This window comes from Balaenoptera borealis (assembly GCF_965194805.1).
Source record: "Balaenoptera borealis genome assembly, chromosome: 4".
Lineage (NCBI taxonomy): Eukaryota > Metazoa > Chordata > Mammalia > Artiodactyla > Balaenopteridae > Balaenoptera > Balaenoptera borealis.
In genome coordinates this window covers 43,768,531-43,791,399 of record NC_138861.1, presented here as the reverse complement: position 1 = coordinate 43,791,399, position 22,869 = coordinate 43,768,531, and the positions used below count along the sequence as shown (strand labels likewise).

The window sequence follows — 22,869 nt, the reverse complement described above, 5'->3', positions numbered from 1 at the left end:
CCATTTGTTAGATGCAAGGTAAAACTTGACTAATTTTTAAAAAGTGTTCTGATTTAGGCTATATTTTGTTATTATTGAGATTTTTTTTAACTTCAGCAAAAATAATTTATTCCCATAACCATATCCTGGACCTCAATTATGAGAAAAATAGCATGGTACATGCTGGCTTAGAAATGAAAAGATTTACTCTGTCACTTCCAGTAAAATGACCTTGGGAAAACTGCATTACTTCTCAGCAACAAATATATGAGCATTTGTAGTACATGCTCCAATACAGAGATATTTGGAAATGATTCTCTCTCTTAGACAACACCTACCTCCAATATCCTTCCAGGATTGCTGTAAGACTCAACTCACAAGAGACAAGATTGTACTTTAAGAACTATAAACTACTACATAAACAAAACTGAATTATCCAAAGGTGATTCAAGTCTAAAACTCAGTAACCTTTTCAAATCAAGAACTTTAAACGTTTCTTTTCAACATGCTTCCAGCTATTAGAACCAGAAATTGATGTGCAGAGCTAATTAACATACATAGATAATACATACATACATCCAATCATGTGCACTGACGACTGTAGGATTTTTTTATATTACTGAAGAGTAAATATACTATGGACAGCCAGTGTCCCATGAACTGGAATTGTTATCCTAATCTAAGTCTATTTACTACTATCCATCTTGTTATATCTACCAATATGTAACATACACTTTAAAGTAGGTCCTACACTGAAATTTCTTTTTACAATACTTTTGACAAAAGCAAAGTGATCTCAGAATTTGAAATCAATGAGGTTTGATTATAAAACCTCATTCTTTACCAAAGAATAAAAATATTAAAATTCAAAAACAAAAAAGTAGACGCCTAGAATCTTGTAAAATCAGCAAGCTCCCTTCACACTTTTATCACTTCTTCCTTTTACAGACTCTCCTTAAAAAGCTCAACAATGTGCTTTTAAATTTAAAATTCATTATTCTTCATGGCAGCTCTGATATTTTGATGATCAGAAGGAAATGGAAGGAAGGAAACCAGATGAATAAAGGAGAGCACACCAGGAGACCACCACTAACTCACCCCAGATGCTCTCCTAGCACCATGGTTATTCCACTCACATAACTTTTCTTGTAACTCAAAAAAGTTCTTCATAAAATTGAAGTGATGGTCCAGGCTGCTAAAACAAGCAGAGTTTTTAATCCTGAAACACTCTTTTACTTCCACCTAGAAACTCTACTAATGTGAAATTACATCTACTCAGTGCAGCAAAATTCTGCATCCAGGGAGTCTAACACTTCATTACAACCAACACGAGTCCTGAAGTTCCCTCCTGAGCACAGCTTCACCCTTCTCGTCCTTAATTTCTCTGAGTTCCCAGATCAGTCCCTCAGCCGACACTCAGATCACATCCCCTTCATCTCATGCTTCTCAGCAAGATGTACTACAAGGAATTACAGCTTCCACGCTGTCTTCCCCACTTAACTTGTTTCCAAAGCCTCAATCATAGTAACTAATGTATGTACAATTTTGAATCCCAAAGCATAAGGAGCAGTAAAAACTGAGTGAATAAGCGAATCTAATTTTAAAAATTCAGAAACCATCAATATGTAGAGTTTTTCATTATAAAATAGCCTGCTTTGTTTCAGAAAAACAAGGACTTACTATCGACTTAAATTATAAGGTACATTCATTAAAAACTGAAGAAAGGGCTAAAACAACTCTTACACCCTCCTTTTCACAAAAATGTTCCTTTTAACAAGTTCTAGGATCAATCTCTCTTGATATTACCTATATATTTAAAATATATTTAACATCATACATATACATAGAGATATCCTGAAAGCAAATAGTGTAAATAATAAATTATTAAAAATTATAAAGAGAAGATACTTACTGAACTCCAAAATCTAGAACTGATGGCTGAAAATGTAAAGCTTTTCCACTAAATAGCTTGTCTGAGAAGCTAAAAAAGAAAAGACAAGACAGATTAATTTTTGTTGTACTTTTAAAATTTGAAAGCTGAGTTAAGAGGATATGCTTAGGCCGATAGCTCTCATGAGATACAATTTTACTCCCTTATAAAGGAGTCTGAACTAGATTTTAAATGTTAAAGTTGAATTATTCGAAGTCTAATATAATTCTACAGCTGCAAAAATTTAAGATACTCTTAGATTATGGTTAGTATAACTTCATATCAAATATATAGATTCTATAAGCATTCAGATAAAAAAATGGAGATAGATTTAATTTTTAATAGGCTTCATTTCTGGGTGAATTCAGGAAACATATCTATTTTCACAAACCCCAAATCAAGAAAAGACACACACGGACGGGGGTTGAGGGTAAGGGGTTGCAGAGGGAGGGAGCTTCGGCCGCTACATTCGTTAGACAAGTTGTAACAGGGAAAGGACCGGGAGCATAGCCAGGGTTGCTCCCAAAGGTTGAAACCATCACCAGGTCTGTATTTTTAAGATTAACAATCAAATAAAATCTCATACGGCAGGTCATATTTTCAGCAGTTGTTAATCATTACTATGATTTCATTTTCCTTCAGAACCAAAAGCCAGAAATTAAAATACTAAAAAACATATAAAGACATTAAAAAATAAGCTATAACATTATATGTACATACTTAAAGACATAAAATACAAAATACATGGAAAAATATATATAAATATAAAATATATACACGTGTGTGTATCAAGAAAGTATTAACTGTCATACGACATTTCTTTTAAGAAATTCTTTTTAAAAAAAAAAAAAAAACAGTAGGTCCTTGTTGGTTATCTATTTTAAATATAGTAGTGTATATTTGTCAATCCCAAACTCCCAGTCTATCCCTCCTCCCCCACCCCTCTCCCCTGGTAACCATAAATTCATTCTCTAAGTCTGTGAGTCTGTTTCCGTTTTGTAAATCAGTTCATTTGTATCATTTTTTTTTTTAGATGCCCCATATAAGCGATATAAGATATTTGTCTTTCTCTGTCTTACTTCACTTAGTGTCACAGGACATTTTAAAAGCCATGTACTCCAAAAATACTTAACTGGAGAAGTTCCTAAATGTAGCATGCATAACTGTTTTCAGAGACTCAAGTAAGTTTTCCAAAATACAATCTTTCCATGTTCTCCTCCCGCAAAGTAGCCCTCCACCGAGCACAGTCCAGAGGCTGGTCCAGGAATAGACATTTGAGTTTGAAACTTGCCGGCCCATAGAAGCGCTATGACCTTCAGCAAGCCCCTCTCCCATTTTTCTTGAAGGTTCAAACAATACAGAGATCCCCTTCCAAAATCCTCATCTCATAGGAAGAATCCTGGCTGCAATCTCTTCTTCCTCTCTCCACTTTTCTGCCTCTGTGTAAGCTTCCCTTCCTCCATGCCCTCTCCTAAGAATCCTTTCTCTGTTATCTCTTATCTGTATCTCCTTTATTCTACCTTAGCATCAACTGTATTAATAATAAAGGTGACCTCAGTCTCCATCTGCCAACCTCCTCCCTCGTGTCCAGCTCGGGCAGGTGAGAGGTATGCTATTTACTGGGCTCTCTCAAGCCCCAAAAGGCCAGTACTACCTCCATGACTTGCTTGCAAAAAAGGCCACAAACACCCACCCAGTTGCCTCCAGAAATGTTTTAAAGAGGCACAGGAGGCGACATAAAGAGTTGCCAACATCAGACACACCGCAGTCACCCCCACTCCAGACCAAGCTGGTCAGGGCTCAGCATTCCAGAAGGAAAAGAAAACAGGCAACTTCACATGCCAAGAATGATCTTAGAAAAGTCAGGCCACTGTATTAGTAAAAAGTAAAATAACTAATGATAGTCTTCTTCCTGCCTTGGGTATTGAAAGTGGATTTAACATCAGACTTCACACACAACTTCTGAATGAAGATGAGGTTTTGGAGGATTTAAGTAATTCACCCAAGATCACATAGTTACTAAGAGGCACAGCCAAAATTCCAAAGTAGATCTGTCTATCCAGGTCAGAAACCTGAACCCTGCATGGAGTTCAAGTCCATCCAAGTTCACATGACCTATCCAAGGAACCAAGGCAGTCTCACCTGCCAGGAGAGGGGCAGGGCTTCAGAGCTGAGACCCAAAGACGTCACTTAACTTCTCAAAAGTCCCAGCCTTAGTATCTGTAACATGAAAATGACAACGGTATCCACCTTATAGTTATCATGAGGTTAAAATGAAATAATAATGCCTTTGCTTCACGCCTGGCACATAGTTAAGTGCAATAAATATTAGATCATGTTACTAAGAGGATGACTGTCATCTAACAGGAAAAGCAATGAGAACAGATGGAGAGGCCAACTGAGCGTGGAGTCAGAGCTGACCTCAGGATTTAGAAGTCCCAAATGGGGTAGTAGTAATTATCTCTGAATAGAACAAGTGAAATATAAACCTGGGCTGTCTCACACCATAACAGAGTTTTCTAAATCCCACAATCAGGAAGTTTTTCATACCCAGTGAAAATCAGACATTTAAGGTTCAACCTAAAGCAGTATGGTAGAAACTTCAAAGAAACTATTTTTTGACCTCACAATGGAGAAATAAAACCATGTCAGTATTTTTTCCTAGAAGTCACAGAACAGATTTATCTTTCTCATTTGGTCAGTTTCAGCTCACTTGACTTTACAATCTGGAAACTAGATCAAGTTGTACAAGGAGATTTAACATCACTATATGAGCTAAAAAGTTAGTTCCCATAGATAAAACCATTTTAGACACAGGTACTGACCTGGAGAGATCTCACGCACATACATATGACCTCGAGTATTAAAGACTGAAGGGGGGAAAAAAGCAGCAAACTGCCAAAATTTAGTCAACTATGGACATCAACAATTGTCCTCAAATATCAGTGCTAGCTAGGAAATTATACTGTGTTTAAAGATGCCAAAGTTTTCATTTCTAAATCGACAACATCAAAGAAATAACTTAAGCCTCAAGAGCTTCAGAAATAAAAGATACACTGTCTTCCCTTTCCTTTTTCTCTCAAAAGTCAGCATTACCCTCTTCACATCTGTACCCTTAACAATACGGATGATTCTTTTATGTGGAAGTCCACCTGGCCTCTTGTACTCTTAGGAGTCCACACATCTGCCATAAAATAAAGGCATGCATCTTGTAAAACTAAATTATAAATTCATGCCACGTATTTCTAACTTTCACCCTTTCCCCATCTGCAAGATGATTACAAGGAAAAGCCCTTTATTAAAACAGAAAAATAAGAGCGAGCCCCTTCTGCTTCTATAGCAGGAACGAGGCACAGAAATAAGACATAAAAGCGACAGCAAAGTGAGGCGAGGAGCTCCTGTTATATGGACCCCGTCCCATGCCCACTTATTCCGAAGATGCCCTCCTCCTGCAAAGAGTCACGCCTTCCCTCAGCTTCAGGACATGTGGACAAGGAATTCCACACATGCTTTTTTGAAAGAATATCTTTGCCTAAGATTACCTGACTTTTTTATCTTCTTTCTCTCTCTTTTTTTTTTAACTTTGGCCATCTTTTTTCTCTGTATATAAAACAAAGAAACACAGTTCGAAAAAGTGGCTAGTAAGAGGAAAGAAATTTCACTGGAAATGAGAAGACCTTGGTTCAGGTCTCAGCCAGGAGCTCCCACGTGACACAAGGCTTGGTATCCTCTTCAGCAAATCGAGGGGGCTGGGCTGGATGATGCCAAGATCCTTAGAAAAGCGCTCGGATGCCCAGTCCTCCTTCCTAGGAAAACTAAATCGATCTGCGAATATCAGACACACCCTTTAAAAAAATTCAATCCAATAACTTAGATATAAAAATGAATTAACTATAACCAACTGTTCTGGCCATTCACAAATGTTATCCAACCAAAACACATCATTTCAGACGCAATGCTCCTCCTCTTGGGAACGAGCGTCAGGGCCCAGGGGCTCGGGCCCCTGCCTCACAGCCCTCGGCTGAATTCGGTGTGGCCCAGCTGCACGGGGGGCGGGCGGCCAGCTCAGAAGAGACTCCCCTGAAGATCGTGATCCAGGAGGCTGGGCCAGGCTTGTGTGCCAACAGGCAAAACTCAAAAGATCAAGAGAGTTCAAAGAGCCGGGGGAGGAGAAACTTACTGAAAGAGTCAGGAAAGGTGTCGAGGGCTGGCGCTCCACGGACAGCAGCCCTCCATGGAAACTGAACCAAGGCACCTCCAGCCAAGCTAACAGCTTGAGGAAGCACAGGTCACTTTGGAGAACACCCTCTGAGCATCTGGTGGCTCCAGCCAGATGCAGAGTGGGGAGCACAAAGCCGGGCGGGGCGGTGTGAGCAGGGACGAAGGAGAGCGCAGACGGGAGGGCAGCCCTGAGACTGAGAAGGCACTGCCGCTGACAAGGCCACTGCATTGTTAATTCCCCTTGGACCCTGAGCAGGAAACAGGGACTTCTAGGACTCAGCTGCTATTCCCAGGGACCTTGAAGGAATTCAGTACTTCTCCCTTATGCAGTGGAACTGGAACCCACCCCTGTACAGATATAAGAAGCCCCAGCCTGCCCTTAGGAATCTTGCCCACAGTCAGACTGGTCACCGCAGGGCAAGGCCTGCACAGCCCCACCAATGGCACTGACGCTGCCCTGAGTACCCCTCGGATCCATCGGTACCAGCTCTAGGGCATCTTCAGTTGAAGAACAAACGGCCCAGGCTGCATGATTTATGAAATGAGTTCTGTAACTACACGAGTTATAAAATTCTACATCATAATTTTGGTAGTACAAGTTGTGTCCTGCTTTACTTTTAATTTAAAAAATACTTCTCCCCAGAAGTTTACTGAAAGGAAAAAAATATGAAATACACAGGCATGTCTACTTAAGTTAGAAATGTCATTCTTCCTGGTAAATTAACTACTCGCAAAGAACCGCTTAAAAATGGGGGCAGAGGGACTCCCCGGAGGTCCAGTGGTTAGGACTCCGTGCTCTCCCTGATGAGGGCGCAGGTTCAATCCCTGGTTGGGGAGCTAAGACCCCGCAAGCCGCAAGCCAAGAGGCGGGGGGAGGGGGGGAATGGAGGCAGAAACCCGTATTCTTCCCCATTAAATTCCCAGAGGGGGAAAAAGTCATTTGGTAGTAGACGATTTTCCTAGTTTCTTCTACTATAGAAGCCCTGGGCTTCAAAGTCAAAGTCAAGGAAAGTCCTTGGAGCAATACCAACAGTGGTCTGTTGGAGGTGGCGTCACTGACAAAAGAGCTGGGATTTTAAGCTACCTGGCGCGGTGATGGCCAACCCCTCCAAGGCCAGGACAAAAGTCCTCCACAGCAGTCTGTCCCCTGAGTTGCTGATGCCCTTCTCCATCCACAGAGGAGGTGTTCCTTCTTTCAAAGACGACCCCTACCTCGCCTTTCTGCGTGGGTCCTGGGCTGATTCCAGGGCCTCCCAGCCCCATCCTGCCCTCCCCAGGGTGTTCACCATCTCCTTACCTGCGCCGTCTTTCTTGTCCACTTACACACGTGAAACTCACGCCCCTTCACTTGAGAAGAGGCCCTGATGCTCCTCACCCGCTCCAAGCCCTCTCTGCCCTTCGCAGCAAGCTGCCAGTGAGAGTACCAATGGCCGCAAGCACGTCTAGTGAGCACTTACAGTGCACGGATGCTGTGCCAAGTGCTTGATTACCCCGTGTAACCCCATACATCCTGTGGGTGCTGTTAGTACCCCACTTCCACACACAGGGACACAGACGCGCTGAGCGCTTAAATGACTTGCCGAAGCCCATGCAGCCCACTTAGCGGCCGGTGGCTGAAGGGGACCGTGAACCCGGCTCAGAGCCCCTCCCCACGCTGCCTCCGGCCCCCTTCTCTCCCACATCGTGCCCCTCCCCTCCCACATCGTGCCCCTCCCTCACCGAGACTGCTCTTGCTGAGGTCTCCAGGGATAACAAGCTGTGACCTCGAGGGCTGCGCTGACTTACTCTCGGGGCTCCTCTCTCCCGAAGTGCCCTCCCTTGGTGTCTAGGCTGTCTCGCCCAGTCTTCCTCCCACCCCTGGGGCTCCTCCTGCTCAGCTCCCCTCCAGGTCCTCTCCCCCTGCTCACCTCTCCCAGGTCACCCTTTCCTCCGCCCTTCCTCAATTCTCACTCTTTCTGGACCATCACACTCACCCCTTAGGCTCACCCATCACCAACAGGGTGATGCTTCCCATACAGACATCTGGATTTTTCTGGCTGTCCAGCATCTAAGACTTCCTTACCACATTCACAGATTTCCCATTGTCACCCCTGCTGAGCTGTGAAAGGGCCAATTACAGGTGACCTTGAACAACACTGGGGCTCAGGGGCTCCGGCCCCACCCAGTCAAAAGTCTGCATTAATTTTACAGTCAGCCCTCAGGATCCACCCCCTACTCGCGGTTCTGCGCCCACAGGTTCAATCAACTGCGGATCGTGTAGTCCGTATTGATAGAAAGAGAGCACATTTAAGTTCACCTGCACAGCTCAAACCCGAGTTGTTCGAGGGTCAACCGCCCTAGTTTTAGTGGCCCAGCTTGCTGCCGGGCGCCAGCACACGACCTAGACTTGGCCAGGCTCATCGGCCCGGGGCAGGGCAGCGGCTAATGATGCCACAAGGGAGGAAGGAGGTGGGGTGGTTCTGGGGTAGTAACCACCACAGACGAGGAGCGGCAGGGGCCGGGGCGTCCTCAGCAGTCTCCTTCCAGGACACGCTCTGCCTGTGGTTCTCGCTGCAAAGTCCCCTTCTTGCTTGCTTGTTTTCTGAGCCTGGTTCTTAAGTCTTCCTCGAGATGCTGTACGCTGCCCAATATCTTTTCAATGAATTCCTTTTCTGCTTAAATCAGCCAGAGTCGGTTTCTGTGGTCTGACTGATTCATTTCCCAAGCCTGTGTATCTGTGGCCTGGACTCCTCTGCTGAGCTTCTGACTTGTGCTTCCATCTGAAGCAGACGCCATCCCGCAGACGGCCCCCCGGAACCCCCAAACACAATCCAAGATGGAGCTCAGCATCTTCCTTGCTCTCCCCAGTGGTTCACAGCACTATCTGCCCCTCCTGGTGAGCGACAGCCAACCCGCCCAGCCGGGAGCCCTGCTGACACCCTGACTTCTCTACCTTTCTTAACTCCACACGCGGCCGACACTGAGGGCCGTCCTGGGATCCGACACGCTGATACCACACAAAGCCACCCCCTCCTTCTAGTCTCACTAGCAGGACCTCACATTCAAAAGACGTTACATTTGCACGTTGAAGAATTTTAAAATGTATTACTGCGTTTACACATTTAATCATACCACAGGCCACATGCTATAAAGAACGCCTTTAGTTAAGTGGTTAAATAACCATGCAAAAACCTATAACAGAAAAGGCCAGTAATTAAGCTTATGTTTCCTTCTCCCAGCCCAACTTTCTCTTTATTGTAAAACATGGCTTCTCATCTATGGTTTAAAGACTTAACATCTTTTCCTGGACTCTACTATATGTTAAAATAATTTAAAATGATTTTTAAACCTGCAAAATACAAAATACATTTTGCACTACCTTTCAGCTCTAAGACAAGTTAGCATGAAAAAGTAAATCAGTACTAGATGTCTCCAGCAGTAACAGTCTTGGCCAGATGCTACACATGGTGAAGAGGAAGCCAAACAGAAATTCACACAAACGATAAGTGAATGGGGAGACTGGGAATGAAGGCCTTTTCCTCCTCAATCATAAGTGGACAATGCCAGTTTGTGCAATACTGTAGCTATATTTAGAAAACCAACCAACGTGCCCATATAAATTTAGATATTAGTTCTCGGAACGTGAACAAGCTGTTTTTTTTTTTTTTTAACTGAACAATTGTTGACTTACACTATTGTTAGCGTTAGGTGTACAGCAAAGTGATTCTCATATATACACATTCTTTTTCAGATTCTTTTCTATTATAGGTTATTACAAGATACTGAATATAGTTCCCTATGCCATACAGTAAATCCCTGTTGTTTATCTTATATATAGTAATGTGTATCTGTTAATCCCATATTCCTAATTTATCCCCTGCCCTTTCCCCTTTGGTAACAGAAAGATACTCACTGACACAGAGAACAAGCTATTTTTTAAAGTTCAACTCTGACCCTTTAAGCAACTTGGTATATAAACATCACTTTTTCTTCAACAAAATAATTTTTATTTCCTAACACATGGCAAACATATATATCCAATGTGTACTCATCTTGCACATTTATTCACAGATGACTTCCAAACTACAACCGCCTTGATATTTAAGCAGGAACTAAACATTACCTTAGTTGATATGAAAAATGCTTTTAGATGGATAACAGTATGAATATACTGGATTGGTCATAGCAGAATTTGATTAATTAGATTAGTTCTATAAATTTAAAGCTTGGGAAAGCCACTACTTTTGCATCTGACGCTTTCAGACAAATAGGATGCAGCAATATCGGCTTGTATTCGAGAGAAATTCCTCTAGTTTTTCTGGTGATGGAACCACCATCACCAGAAAAAAAGCGGCAATGTCAAATCCCACCAACACTAATTCTTTCACTCTACCTGCATTAGACATTACCGCAGCCAAGGCAGTTTGACCTAAGAATCCAAAGAAGAATAAGAGGCTGCCTAACTTCCATGGGCCTACGGTCTCACGTATCACTCAAGGTGGAGCACAGAACATAAGAGGGAAAGATGCTGTGAAGCAGGTTCGGAAAAGCTTTCTGGACGAGACGGCGTTGAGCAGGGCCAGAAGGCTGGATATGCCGTGTTCATGTGAACGTGGAGGAAGGGGTTCCCGACAAGGGAAACACAAGTGAAGGCGCATGGACTTCAGGAAGGTTGGTAACACAAAAACGGAAGAACCTAAGGGGATTTCTTATAGTTTCTTGGGAGGATGAAAGAGTAATCCTATATAACTTCAAGGTCCAGAACAACATTTTAATTCAAACACAATGCACTGATTGACTTTTTTTTTTAATCCCAATGTGAGCAAATATATCAAAACAATTTCAGGCAATTACAAAGAATATTAGCAATATTGTCCGAAAAAATCTAATGAAAAATGCCTAAGCGTTTTAACTGTCCCTTGAAGGGACACGGCATCAGCGTGCTGCAAAGAGCAAGGATTCGCGTGCTCTGAACATGCCCCTATTCAACAAGCTCAAGTCCTCTCCCTTTAAAAGAGAAAAACAAAATCTACCCTCTGAATGCAAATTGTTTTTGAAAACAGGAATGTAGAAGAAGCTCTTTTGACTGGCCTATCAGGCTGTCCACTTAACATACTAACACAGAGCCCACACTTGCCCACAGAGCATAACTCACTACTGCCAAGCTCACAGCTTACATGATAGAATCCCACCGTCAGCATGGCTTAAACCCTGATTTTTCTCATGTGAAGCCCAAGGCTTACTGACACTGGAGAAACCATCCCGAGTGTGCCCGGAAATACAAGGACTCCTTAACACAAGCCAGAGAGACTGGGGTTTTCTCCTAGGGATGGAGGGGCTGGTAACTTAAAAATGTGTTATGTCAAAACCAATTTGCCCTTGAGAAATAATGGTCACGGTGTCATGGTTTCTCCCACAGGGTTCTGTGGCAGAGACTGACCCTCAACATCCCTTCTCTCCTTCTTCCACTTCATTTTTGGCTGGGCACACTTCCCAAGCTCCCTTGCACCTAGGTACACCCATGGGACCAGGCTCCAGCAAATGGGATGTAGGGTCCTGTGGCGGGTGCCAGGAACCCTCTGGCCCTCCCTCCACCCTTCCTCCCATCCGCTGCCGTGAACACAATGCCGCCACCTCGTACCATGAGGACCAGGCTGGTGCCCTAGGAGAAGGAATGCGGGGATCCTGGGGGAGCGGGGATCCCTGAAGACTGCCTGGAGCCAGAGGCAGTGTAAAGCATGTTTTAAACCTCTGGTACTTTGTAGCTCTGTTACCTCAAAAGTTAAGTCTAATTGAAACAGCTCTCACCCTCTTCAAACATAAGAACTGCCAGGGGCCACTGCTCAACAGAACTAACACTATCCAAGAGCCCCATCCTCCCAGCCTCTGCATCCTCCCAGCCTCTGCTTGCCCTGGGGAGGTGGGTCCAGCAGTGCCAGCCTTTCATGTGGTCCAGAACCAGAGCTTCCCAATAAATCAGCAGACAAAGTGGCTACAGCAATAAAAGTAACCCAAACCTGACAGCAGAACAAAAATTCTAAGCAAAGAAAGGACGGTTCCTGCTGCCCCACACTGGGAAAAGCCAACGACTATGGTGGTGGCCTACGGTGGCTTTGGTCACACACTGGTGCCAACTGAGAAACGCCTGTATAGGAACTGCCCTCAGGACCGGTAATACAGAAACTACCTTCTAGTTTAGAACCTATCATTCTGCCTCATAACTGCACATGTAGGGACAAGTCTCAGGCAGGGACCTATCAGGACCTCTGCCAGACACTTCAGGGAACCCAGACCCATGTGACCACAGCATAAATAAAAGGGGTGCTGGAAGGAACACACAGGTAATGTCCCCACCTGGCCTTCTGGGAATAAAGTCCGGGAAGGGGCCTTGCCAATCAGAGCCCAACACCAAATACACTGCAGGGAGGGCAAGGAGTAAAAATTATTCTACTCTTGAAAGACTGCTTGGAACTTCCTCAGTCATTGATACACATGACTTTCTTCCCCAGGGTGCCTGCAGGAACCCTACAATGGGGAAAGGCTATCTTCCTGCCCTACCTAAAGTCCTTCAACACCGTGACAAAGTGCAGAGCTCTTGCAAAACCAGAAGAGGAAAATCGGGGCCAGACTGTGTCCTGTTTCGTAGTCAGGCTTGGGAGAAAGGAGTCCAAAAAAGGTTACGGCAGTGAAAGAAGAAATTTGCTGAATTCCCAGGGCCTACAGTCACTGGGTGCCCAGCAGAGACCAACTCACAAAGGTGGAATCAATGAGCTAGATGAGTACAAGAGATCATTTGTGTGACCAGAATTTCAGTTTCCAGTACTATAAAGTTAAGATATCACCCCTAGATCCACTGTGAAGATTAAATGATATCTGTGTGTAGAGAGCTTTGCAAAGTGCCTGGGGTGTGGTGGAGGGGGTGGTGTCTGTTCTAAGGGCATCAGAAAAGCAAAATGGTAAAGATTCATGTTCCGATTTCCCTGGACTCTCCAGAAGCAAATCAGGACAAGACCAAAAAATGTTTCAGAATTTCACATACTGAGGAGGGCGTAGCTTGAGTTGGGGGGGTGGGCTGAAACGCCTCCAACAGTTCCCGAGAGCTGACAGCGGCAAAGTCGCAGGAGCCACCCTTACAGTTCAGCCCAGGGAACTTAATTGTTCTTAATTATACAGACGCCACTCATATGCAAATAGTGCATGAAGGGTTTTCCTTTTAAATTGTAATTTTTCTTTCAAACCCTTGAAGCACTGAAGTGTTACTGCTGAAGAAAGAATGGCCCTGAGGTCACGGGGCCCAGGAGAGAGGCCCCTGGGCACAACCTGCCCTCCCTTTGTGCAGCCCTGTCGGCTGGTTACCCTCCCACTGGCCGGGCCTGCCCGGGTCTTGCTCCCAGGTCTCTAAGACCCTCCCCTCTCCTTCCAGCATTCTCCAGCCCAGACGAGCACAGTGTGAATCCCGCACGGGTTCCAGAGCCCAGCAGAGTAGGGAGGAACAAGGATCAGCCAGCGGCAATGTAGCTTCAGCCCTTCAATCCTTCTGTCAATGAACACCAATTGCAAAAGAAGTCCAGCGCTCCAGTAAAAACTGTGTTTCTAAGATAATAATAGCAACTTGGGGGAAAAAAAAAAAAGCTGCCAACAAGTAAATAAACGGAAACAAAACTGTCCTGTGCAACATGATTACAACTAAAAACATACAGAGGCAAATGAAAAGGCAATAACCAAAATATTAACAGGCCACGTTAGGATGGAGGAATACTAGTAACATTTCCCTTTCGCCCGATTTTCCAAATTTGTTACAGGGTTCAATGTCTTTGAGAATATTACCAGTTTTCAGTTATGTGCTTTTAGAAAACTCAAGAGCGATGGGAAGGTACATTCTTCTTAAATACAACCTGTATTTCTTTTTATCATTCAAGTAACACATTTTCACATTTACAAGTTATTTGAAAGCTAACGGAAGTTTCAACTCTCAAACACTTCTTGTTACTGTGCTCCATTCCCCTGACTCTTTGGGCTCTGCCTCCTCCACCTCTTTCAACAGAGACCACCAGGCTCCAGCCCCAGGCCTTTTTCTTCCCCACCTACATCCACTCACTGGCTGATGTGACCCAGTCTCCAGGCTTGTCACCTGAAATTTACATCTCGGGCCCAGCCCTCTCAGCAATCCCAGTACTCTGGCTGCCCACCCACAGGTCTACTGGGATGTCTAAAAGACATTAAAAAACCTCTTCACCCCTGCATCAACAGCCATCTTGGCTCAGCTGTTCCAGCCAATAATCTTGGAATCATCATTGACTGCTCTCTGCCTTACGCCCCACATCCATCTATTGGAAGTCCTGTGAGCTCTGCTTGCAAAACAGATCCAGAACCACACCGCTTTCCCCACCTCCATCCAGGCCTGGGCACCACCCTCTCTTGATCTTTTGACCACTGACTGCAATCAACTGGGCTCAAGTGGCCTCCCCACAGTCTACGTCAACACCGGCCAGGACAGCCTTTTTGAACCGAATTCAGCTGGTCTCACCACTCTGCTCAAAGCCCCCAAAGACTCCCCATCTCACGGGTCTCACAGGAACTAACTCCACAGCACGGTCTCCCCATGACTCACCTTCAATTCCCTCCCTCCTTGGGATACTCTGCTGTAGCCCAAGGTCTTCTGGCTGCTCTGTGAACACTCCAGGCACAAATTCCCACCTTATAGGCCTCTGCACTGACCATTCTGTCTGAAACATTCTTTTCCCACGTAGCCTCATGGCAAGCTCCCTCACCTCCTCCAAATCTTTGTAAAATCTCACCCAAACACCCTGCTTATAATGACAGCCCCACCCCACGATCTTCATCCTCTCTTTTTTGCCCTATCTTTCAACTTTCTCCACACTACATATCACCTTCGAACATCCATACAATTCAGTTGTTTACTATACTCAGATTTGCTGTCTCTTTCCCACACTCTATTAGACTGCAAGCGCCACCAGGACAGGGATTTTGGTCTGTTTTGTGCAGAATGTGTCCCAAGCATTTAGACAACAGTTGCTCAATAGCATTTGTTGCATAGGAGAAAAACTCTTCAACTGGTGTCACGGATTTTTAAAATCACAATCCAGGCCTCAGACTATCTTTTTAATTATCCAGCATAAAGTCAGCCTCACCAAAATATATCAGAGACCACAGGAAATGTCATGAAAAAAGGTTTCCTAAATTTCAATATAAACCTTGACCAAATCTAACTGTTTAAAAAAGGAGAAACAAACTATGTATAGAAAAATTTTTAAAACCAACGTCAGATGCCACGGAGCAACTAAGGCCGTGCGCCACAACTACTGAGCCCGTGTGCCACAACTACTGAAGCCCGTGCACCTAGAGCCCATGCTCTGCAACAAGAGAAGCCGCAACGAGAAGCCTGCACACCGCAAAGAAGAGTAGCCCCCGCTCGTCACAACTAGAGAAAGCCCGCGCGCAGCAACGAACACCCAACGCAGCCAAAAATAAAAAGAAATTAATTTTTTTTTAAAAGTTACCTTTTAAAAAAACAAAACAAAACAAAACAAAAACCAATGTCAGGCAAGTTATATTTTTTATTCACCTTAAAAAGAAAAAAAGTCAGGTCTAGTCATGCCAAGGGTATACAAATTAGAGTGACTTACTAAATTACAAATGCCACAATTTTTAATAAAATGCCGAGACAACTAAGAAATTAAGAAACAGAGATGATATTGAGTCTACTGAGAAAAATACGGCCTTGAATCAGGCACTGAACCATGCAGAGATTAGGCTAGGACCTAGGACCGTAAGAAGAGACCCTGTCTGTTAACCCCTGGCTTGGGGAGGATCTTCGTGAAGCAGCATCCCAGGCCTGGGCCTATTCAAACCTAACTAACATCGAAGCAGCAATATGCCTGAGATGGCCATTCTGGCTCCATTGCTTGAATGAGTGGATTCATAATCCCAGAGGGAAGAAATAAATCTAAGCTTATATAAATAAACAGCAGGCACACAAAAATAGAGGCAAGCTGAGGTGACACCCGGCACCTGATCCTAAACCTCACTTCTGCTACCTCAGTTGCACCCCGGGTTCAAGCCCCAGTGGGGAGATGTGTCCCCCACGCCCACATCCAGTCCCCCAGCTACCGTGGTGGCGAATGTGGCCAATGTGGGGATAAAAGATCTGAGGAATGGAGAGAAAGTCCCCGACTCTGCTTATTCCCAAAGCCAACAGCCCTCCTTCCAGGTTGTGAGAACTAAATAATAAATTCCTTTTAACTGGAATCTGTCACTTGAGGCTGAAAAGGTCCCAACTAACAGTTAGATGAACCCAGTAACTAAAACCTAATTCGTGAGATTGGGTCCAAAAGTCAGGAACACAGGTAACCTCTGGAACATTAAAATACATTTTATGACTATTTATGGAAAAAAAAAATGCTTTCTGAGAAATAGGGTGATTCTGCAAAAGCCCTAATAATCTGCATCCCCATCAAAAAACTGTCCCTTAAAAAGTACAAACTATATTTTCTTTATAAAAGAACCACAGCTTCTTTTGAGGGACAGAAACATTCTAAAATTAGATTGTGGTGACAGCAATCCAACCCTGCAGATACACTAAAAAAACACTGACCTGCACACTTTAGATGAGTGAATTGTATGGTATGTGTATTATATTTCAATAAAGCTGCTTCCAAAAAAAAAAAAAAAAAAAAGCAAGTACACATGCCAGCCTCCTAACTCAATCATCCTGTCAGGATTCAACGTAGGAAAGGAATGAGGAGGTCATTTCTACAGATGCATCTTCTCAAACACGTACCCATGGAAGCCCCACAAGCTCATTTCCTTTCTGTGCACACAGATGCCTCTTATGCATAATGAAAATGCCATATGCAGATACGTTTGATTAGCGTGTCCAGGTTTCCCATTATTATGCAGCACTTTGTAACAAGCTGCAGTTAATGCCTATTATCCAAGTGCAAAATCATCCTGCCTAATTTCAAGCAGCCTGGCAGCTGCAGGGGAAGAACAGCCTTGCCCCCCAGTGGAGGCCCATTTGACATATAACCCCTGTTGCCACAAGGACCCCAGTCATCTAGAGCTAATCAATTCCAATCAAGCAGGCACATCTGTTAGCATGTACCTTCCAAATGCCAGCATGAGAAGATGAAGAGAAGGGCAGAAATCAGGACTAGTGTTTTGGGGTTTTGGGTTTTTTTGTTTTTGGTAGGTTTTTTTGTTTGTTTGTTTTTTTGTTTGTTTGTTTTTTGGCAGGGGGAGGGGAGGCGATGAAGAAATCAAATAAGAGCAGAACAGGTGCTTACACCAAGAAATGTTCTCCCCTCGCTGTGTCCATCCCCATACTCATCTTCATGGACATGTGAGCCCTGATCCTTAAACCACCTGGCCTGCAGAGCTCAATGAACTCCAGTGCTACTCAATAACTCTGAATTTGCCAGTTCTCCAAATAATCCTTTGACCTCTCTTCTGAGGAGGCATTTCCGTATTTCAAATAGCCTCCATTGTGGTTTTCCTTTAACTATAAACAGAGATAAGAAAATACACTAACAGTACTTCATACAATGAATCAGGGAATTATACTGTGACATTCCATAGTTAGTACAATAACTATGCTGCATATAAAGTATTCAGTTAAATTTTTAACTCTCATCACAAACAACTCAATTTTTATTCTGCATTCAGTAACACTTTTCAAAATATATTTCTTTCCTCTCTTAATAACAAAAGAAGGAAATCCTGTATACTCCACACTAGAAATACTGCCACATTCTGGCAGTAGTTACAGAATTAATCCCTTTAAATCCAAGAAAAGGTAAATCCCCTGCAGCGGAATTTTAAAATATGTAGCTCCTAAATATTTCCTTCTTTTTAAAAAGAATCATCATAAACACCAGCTTGTAGAGTCAAGAAATTATTTAGTCCGCTGGAATTCAATCTGGCCACCTCTCAGGATAACCAGAAGCAGCGTTTTTAAAATATGGATTCCAGGAATCCACCAGTTCCTCCTGAATCAGAATCTCTGGGGATAGAGCCTGGCAATCTGTTTTGGGAATAACGTCCCCACGCAATCCCACCGCCCTTGCACCCACTAGAAGAACAGGAGTAGGTGTGTTTGGGAACCACAGATCCATTCATGCATCTATCTGCAGCTCATTCTGAGATCCGTCCAGTGATACTTCTGTTTCCAATGCAGCTCATTCCCATTATAAAACGTTTCAGTCTCCAGAAGAGTCAGGTGGCAGGAAACACACTAGCTGTTTTAAGCAGAAAGGGATTTTAATTTAGGGAATTAAGTGCTTGTGAGATCACTGAAAGGTTCTAGGGAGCCGGCTCTAGGCTGCACCTCCAGGAAGTAGCTCCAGAGCAACAGGGAACTGCCCCACCATGGGCGCTGGCCTCTGTCACATGGGGAAGGTGGAGCACCTTGGGAGGCTGCCCTGGAACCACTGAGCCAGGAGTGTCCCCGGACCTGAAAACACTGCCTCTGCCACCACCAGATGCCCTACAGCAGATATCCACTGAGTCGGAGGGTGGGAAGAATCACTCACTCTATTGCTCCAGAGGTTGAACTTACATGAGCTGCAAGTGCTTTGATGCTACTGCACTGAACGGTGGTCACCAGAACGCAGTCCAGCGGGCCAGCCTACTCTGAGCAGAGGCCCTCACCTCTAACACACACCAGTGCAGCACTTGCCTCCAAGCAGTCTCTGACCCCTCAAGTCTCCCTCCCCTACGTGATCTCCTCACCTCCTCAGGCCTCTCTCCTCTCCGTTTCGCCTTCCTGTGGGGACAATGCTCATTCAGATCCCACGACTGTACCTAATGACATCTTTTGAATTTCTTCTTCTTTAATTCAGCTCATAATGCAGCCAGTCTAGATCTTTTAGGGTCCTGATTTTTATCATCCAATAAGATGACTCTTTGCCCCCAAATCCTGTCATTCACCAAATTAATGATTCTTGAACTGAACAGATAGGATTAATTTTTAAAATATACTAATACCACCTTCACTGGAAAATTCTAATATCGCATTATCAAGATCTGACCAAATTCAACCAGCATTTTTTACATGGTATTTTCTGGGCTACATGTCCAACACAGCATGAGATGCTACAAATGCCCCTGACCACAAACAAGGAGTTGCTATTCTCAGAGGAATAGCAGAAACTTAAGAAAAAAGAACAGTAGAAACAGCGAGAACTTTACGTGCTTCGAATAGAACATCTGACACCAATATGAACCATGAACTGCTCAGACTTGACATAGTGATGGTGGTTCTTAAAGCATGGTCTCACGAAATGAACATATGGAAACATCTTGTGTAACAGCCCACAGAGTCCACTTTTGCAATCAGATCTTAGTTAATTCAATGCACTGTGTGACTATAAAACATGGGCATATGTCAAATCTGAAAAGTCTCCCACAGTTACCTGGATGGGGTGGGGAGGGAAGGCAGGTCTTTCGAGCAAACGAAATCATTCCTAACCCAGGCAGCAGGCCAGAGAACACGTGTGCTCTCTTATGAGTAAAATTAATTTGGTATTGTATTTTTACCCACATTAAGATATCCCCCCCAAGGATTCAGTCTTCTCTGCTCATTGGTTTTCCACCTCTTTCAACCCACTCCCTTCCAAAGCAGCAGCGTCTGTTTCTGAGTAAGGAGTCCACACCGATCTCTTACTTTACATGCTTACTTCCGGTAAGTGGAAACATATACACCGAGTGAGCTCTCTTCAAGGTATGGTTGAAGAGGTGGAAGATGCACACCCACAAATGCTTGCTGATTTGTTTTAAGTGGAAATTTTACTTTCATTTCTTTTGTAAAAGGATTCCAGCCCATCTACCACACTTTAGAAGCACGCTGTATGCAATTTCCTTAAATAGAAAATTCAAAGTAATCCATCATTTCTTTTACTACTGCACGTACAACCAATTCTATGTGGGATGGAACATTTCCATTTTGTACAGATGAAAGTCAAAGTTCATGGACACTAAATTCAGTGTAATTTCTCATAAGCACCAAGATAAAATTAATCACAAAATATCCCGGAAATCACCAATGATCTCGTAACAGACAACAGTGGTGTCCCGAGCCCTCTGGACAGTGGGGGTAAAAGCAATGGAAGGTTCTTCCTCACCTCCCAGAACCCTTCCTCCTTAATCCAGAGGATGCCAGCCTCCCAAGACCACTAAACACAAAGTTTCCCCACAAAAAGGGAGCAAAACTGCAGGGCCTCATGTGACCCACAACATACATGTCAGATGAGAAACCACGCTGCACAGCCGCATAGCACAGGGAGATCAGCTCGGTGCTTTGTGACCACCTAGAGGGGTGGGATAGGGAGGGTGGGAGGGAGATGCAAGAGGAAGGAGATATGGGGATATATGTATGCATATAGCTCATTCACTTTGTTATACAGCAGAAACTAACACACCATTGTAAAGCAATTATACTCCAATAATGATGTTAAAAAAAAAAAAAAGATACTGGAAAAAAACCCCACATTAATTTAAAAAAAAAAAAAGAAAGAAAGAAAGAAGCCACGCTGCTGCTTTTCCAGGGTCTAGCCTGTCTCAAGCCCACCCTCTCCCAGGGAGGGAACGGCTCCCTTAGCCTCCCCCAACCTGCCCGCAGCAAGCCCTTTTTTTCTCCCTGTGCTCTTTCTATTAGTCTCAGAAATTCTAAAACTGAGGCATATGTTGTAACCGCCTTGCTGATTGTACAGCAACTTTAATACAAACACTTTACAAGACAGGCCGAGGAAGGGAGCCTCCAAGAGACAACAAGACCAATATTTTCAAGGAAGTAAGAGGAGAAACATAGGAGAAAATGGACACGAGGAAGGTATTTCCTCACGTTCAAGTTGGTCTTTTCCTCCTCTACCTGCTTTTAAACTGACACTTGTTCTCACTGTTTTTAATTGTTTTATTGTTTTTAAACCTAGAGGTTTCCCCCTACATTTTCCCAGGTGGATGTTTTATCTGCATTACTGCAACCAGTCTGTACACTCTATTTTTAAAACCAATCCTCTTTTTTCAATATTTTAAAACATGCCACGTGGTTTTCTCCAGTCACTGGAAAAGGATACACTAAATATAAAACTCGGGTTTTTCAACCCACACAAATCTACCGACGCCAAGTGCTAGAAGCTCAAGTATGGCCTTACTCTCTGTTCTGTTTTCATAGCCTAGGTTCTCCCTATCAATAAATTTCCATTTTTACAACTAAATAACCCGCTCTTTGAAGAGGCAAGCTGTAACCTGTTTTATATTATCTAGTGCCAAAATCTGAAAGTAAGCAGAGGCTACACTATTTCACCCCCAGTTCTAAAAGTCCAAACGTATCCACACTGCTGTCCACGTCACAGAGACGGAACTCGTGGTGAGGGCCTGTCTGGGCCGCAGCAGGCCAAGGAAACTCAGAACAGACCACAGGACAGAGCAGCTGCTCACACGACTGGTACAGCCGACACTCAAAACACACAGGACCAGAAATCAAAGAATCCTCTCAAATTGCAAAAATATGGAACCAAAGAGATGAAGCTAAAGAGAAACAAATGCAAGACGGTTCACTAAGGCAGGAAAGGCTAACACATGGACAGTGGCCCATCAATGCCTAGACCGCGTGCCGGTCACACACGCAGCACTGTGGAGGGCGAGGCACCTTGCAGACAGCTGGTCTTAAAAGGGGCCATCCTCACACAGAGACAGTCCCCACCTCACTGCCACAGCACATCCCTAGAAACCAGAAGGAACGTAAAGCCGATCACATGTTCCCATAGGAACTACAACATTACAACTGTACAATCAACGGGTTACATCCCGGTCAAAGGCACCAAATAAACACCAACGACAATGTTGCACAAAATCTATGACACAGCTACAAACCCTCCAAATAATTAACATAAAGTGATAAAAATCAAGCCCAAACACTGAAATTTTGTGTTAGAAGTGACCTTACAGACCACAGGGTCTGAATCTCTCCTTCGCCAGGTCAGGAAATGGAAATCCAGAGGACCACTTGCCCAGCGCCAGGGATCTAGTTAGAAGCCAACTGAGAAACAAACCCAGGCCTTCTACCAGCCAATCATGTGCTTCTAGACAAGCTTACTTCTTTACAAAAGTCCCTGGAAACAGGCAAAAAACACACACCGTTATATATATGCTGTCTCCAAAACAAGACATACGTAAAAAACATAACTCCCATATAACACATTTCACCTGCCAACAACATCAGTCATTAAAAATTATATATCTGTGTGCTTGTTATTAGCTACCATTTTTCTTTTTTGTGTTTTTTAAAGTGACAAAGTACTGGGAGAAGGCCTGGACTGCCCATCCTGAGTAGCCCTGGCTTTTGGCCATCCTCTCCTTCCAGTTAGAGGCTTGGCCTCTCTGGCCACCAGGACCTGCATGTGACCCAAGGCAGGTCCATCGGAGCCCTTCCCCAGACCACATGCACCAGAAGGGAATTCTTGGGATGGGAAGCTTTGAGAAGGGCCACCTAGCATAGCCAGTGGCCAAACTCCACACTAGACTTTGAGAGGCCGAAAAGTCAAACAGAAGTGAAACACAGGAGAAAAAGACAGCCTCCCCACACCTAAAGTGAGGTGTGCTGGTCAAACAGTCCTAGTGAGGAGAGTGGGATAAGGACGATTTCTATCCTCGTGGTTCTTTTCTGAACTACCTAATCTTGCTACAACAAACATGACTTTTGTAATGAGAAATGTAATAAGAAAACTCTGTCATGAAGGGTA

The 22,869-nt window shown here is 44.0% G+C and overlaps 1 protein-coding gene across 8 annotated transcripts in view; it reads right to left on the bottom strand.

The window, feature by feature from the left end:
- The window catches only part of TMEM131L (transmembrane 131 like), a 159,031-nt gene that overhangs the window by 85,283 nt on the left and 50,879 nt on the right, over window positions 1-22,869 (bottom strand). For all 8 annotated transcript variants that reach the window (XM_082391494.1, XM_082391496.1, XM_082391499.1 and 5 more), the window contains exon 4: window positions 1,892-1,960. In XM_082391494.1, the coding sequence (XP_082247620.1) occupies window positions 1,892-1,960 (69 nt within the window). The remainder of the gene's footprint in view (window positions 1-1,891; window positions 1,961-22,869) is intronic.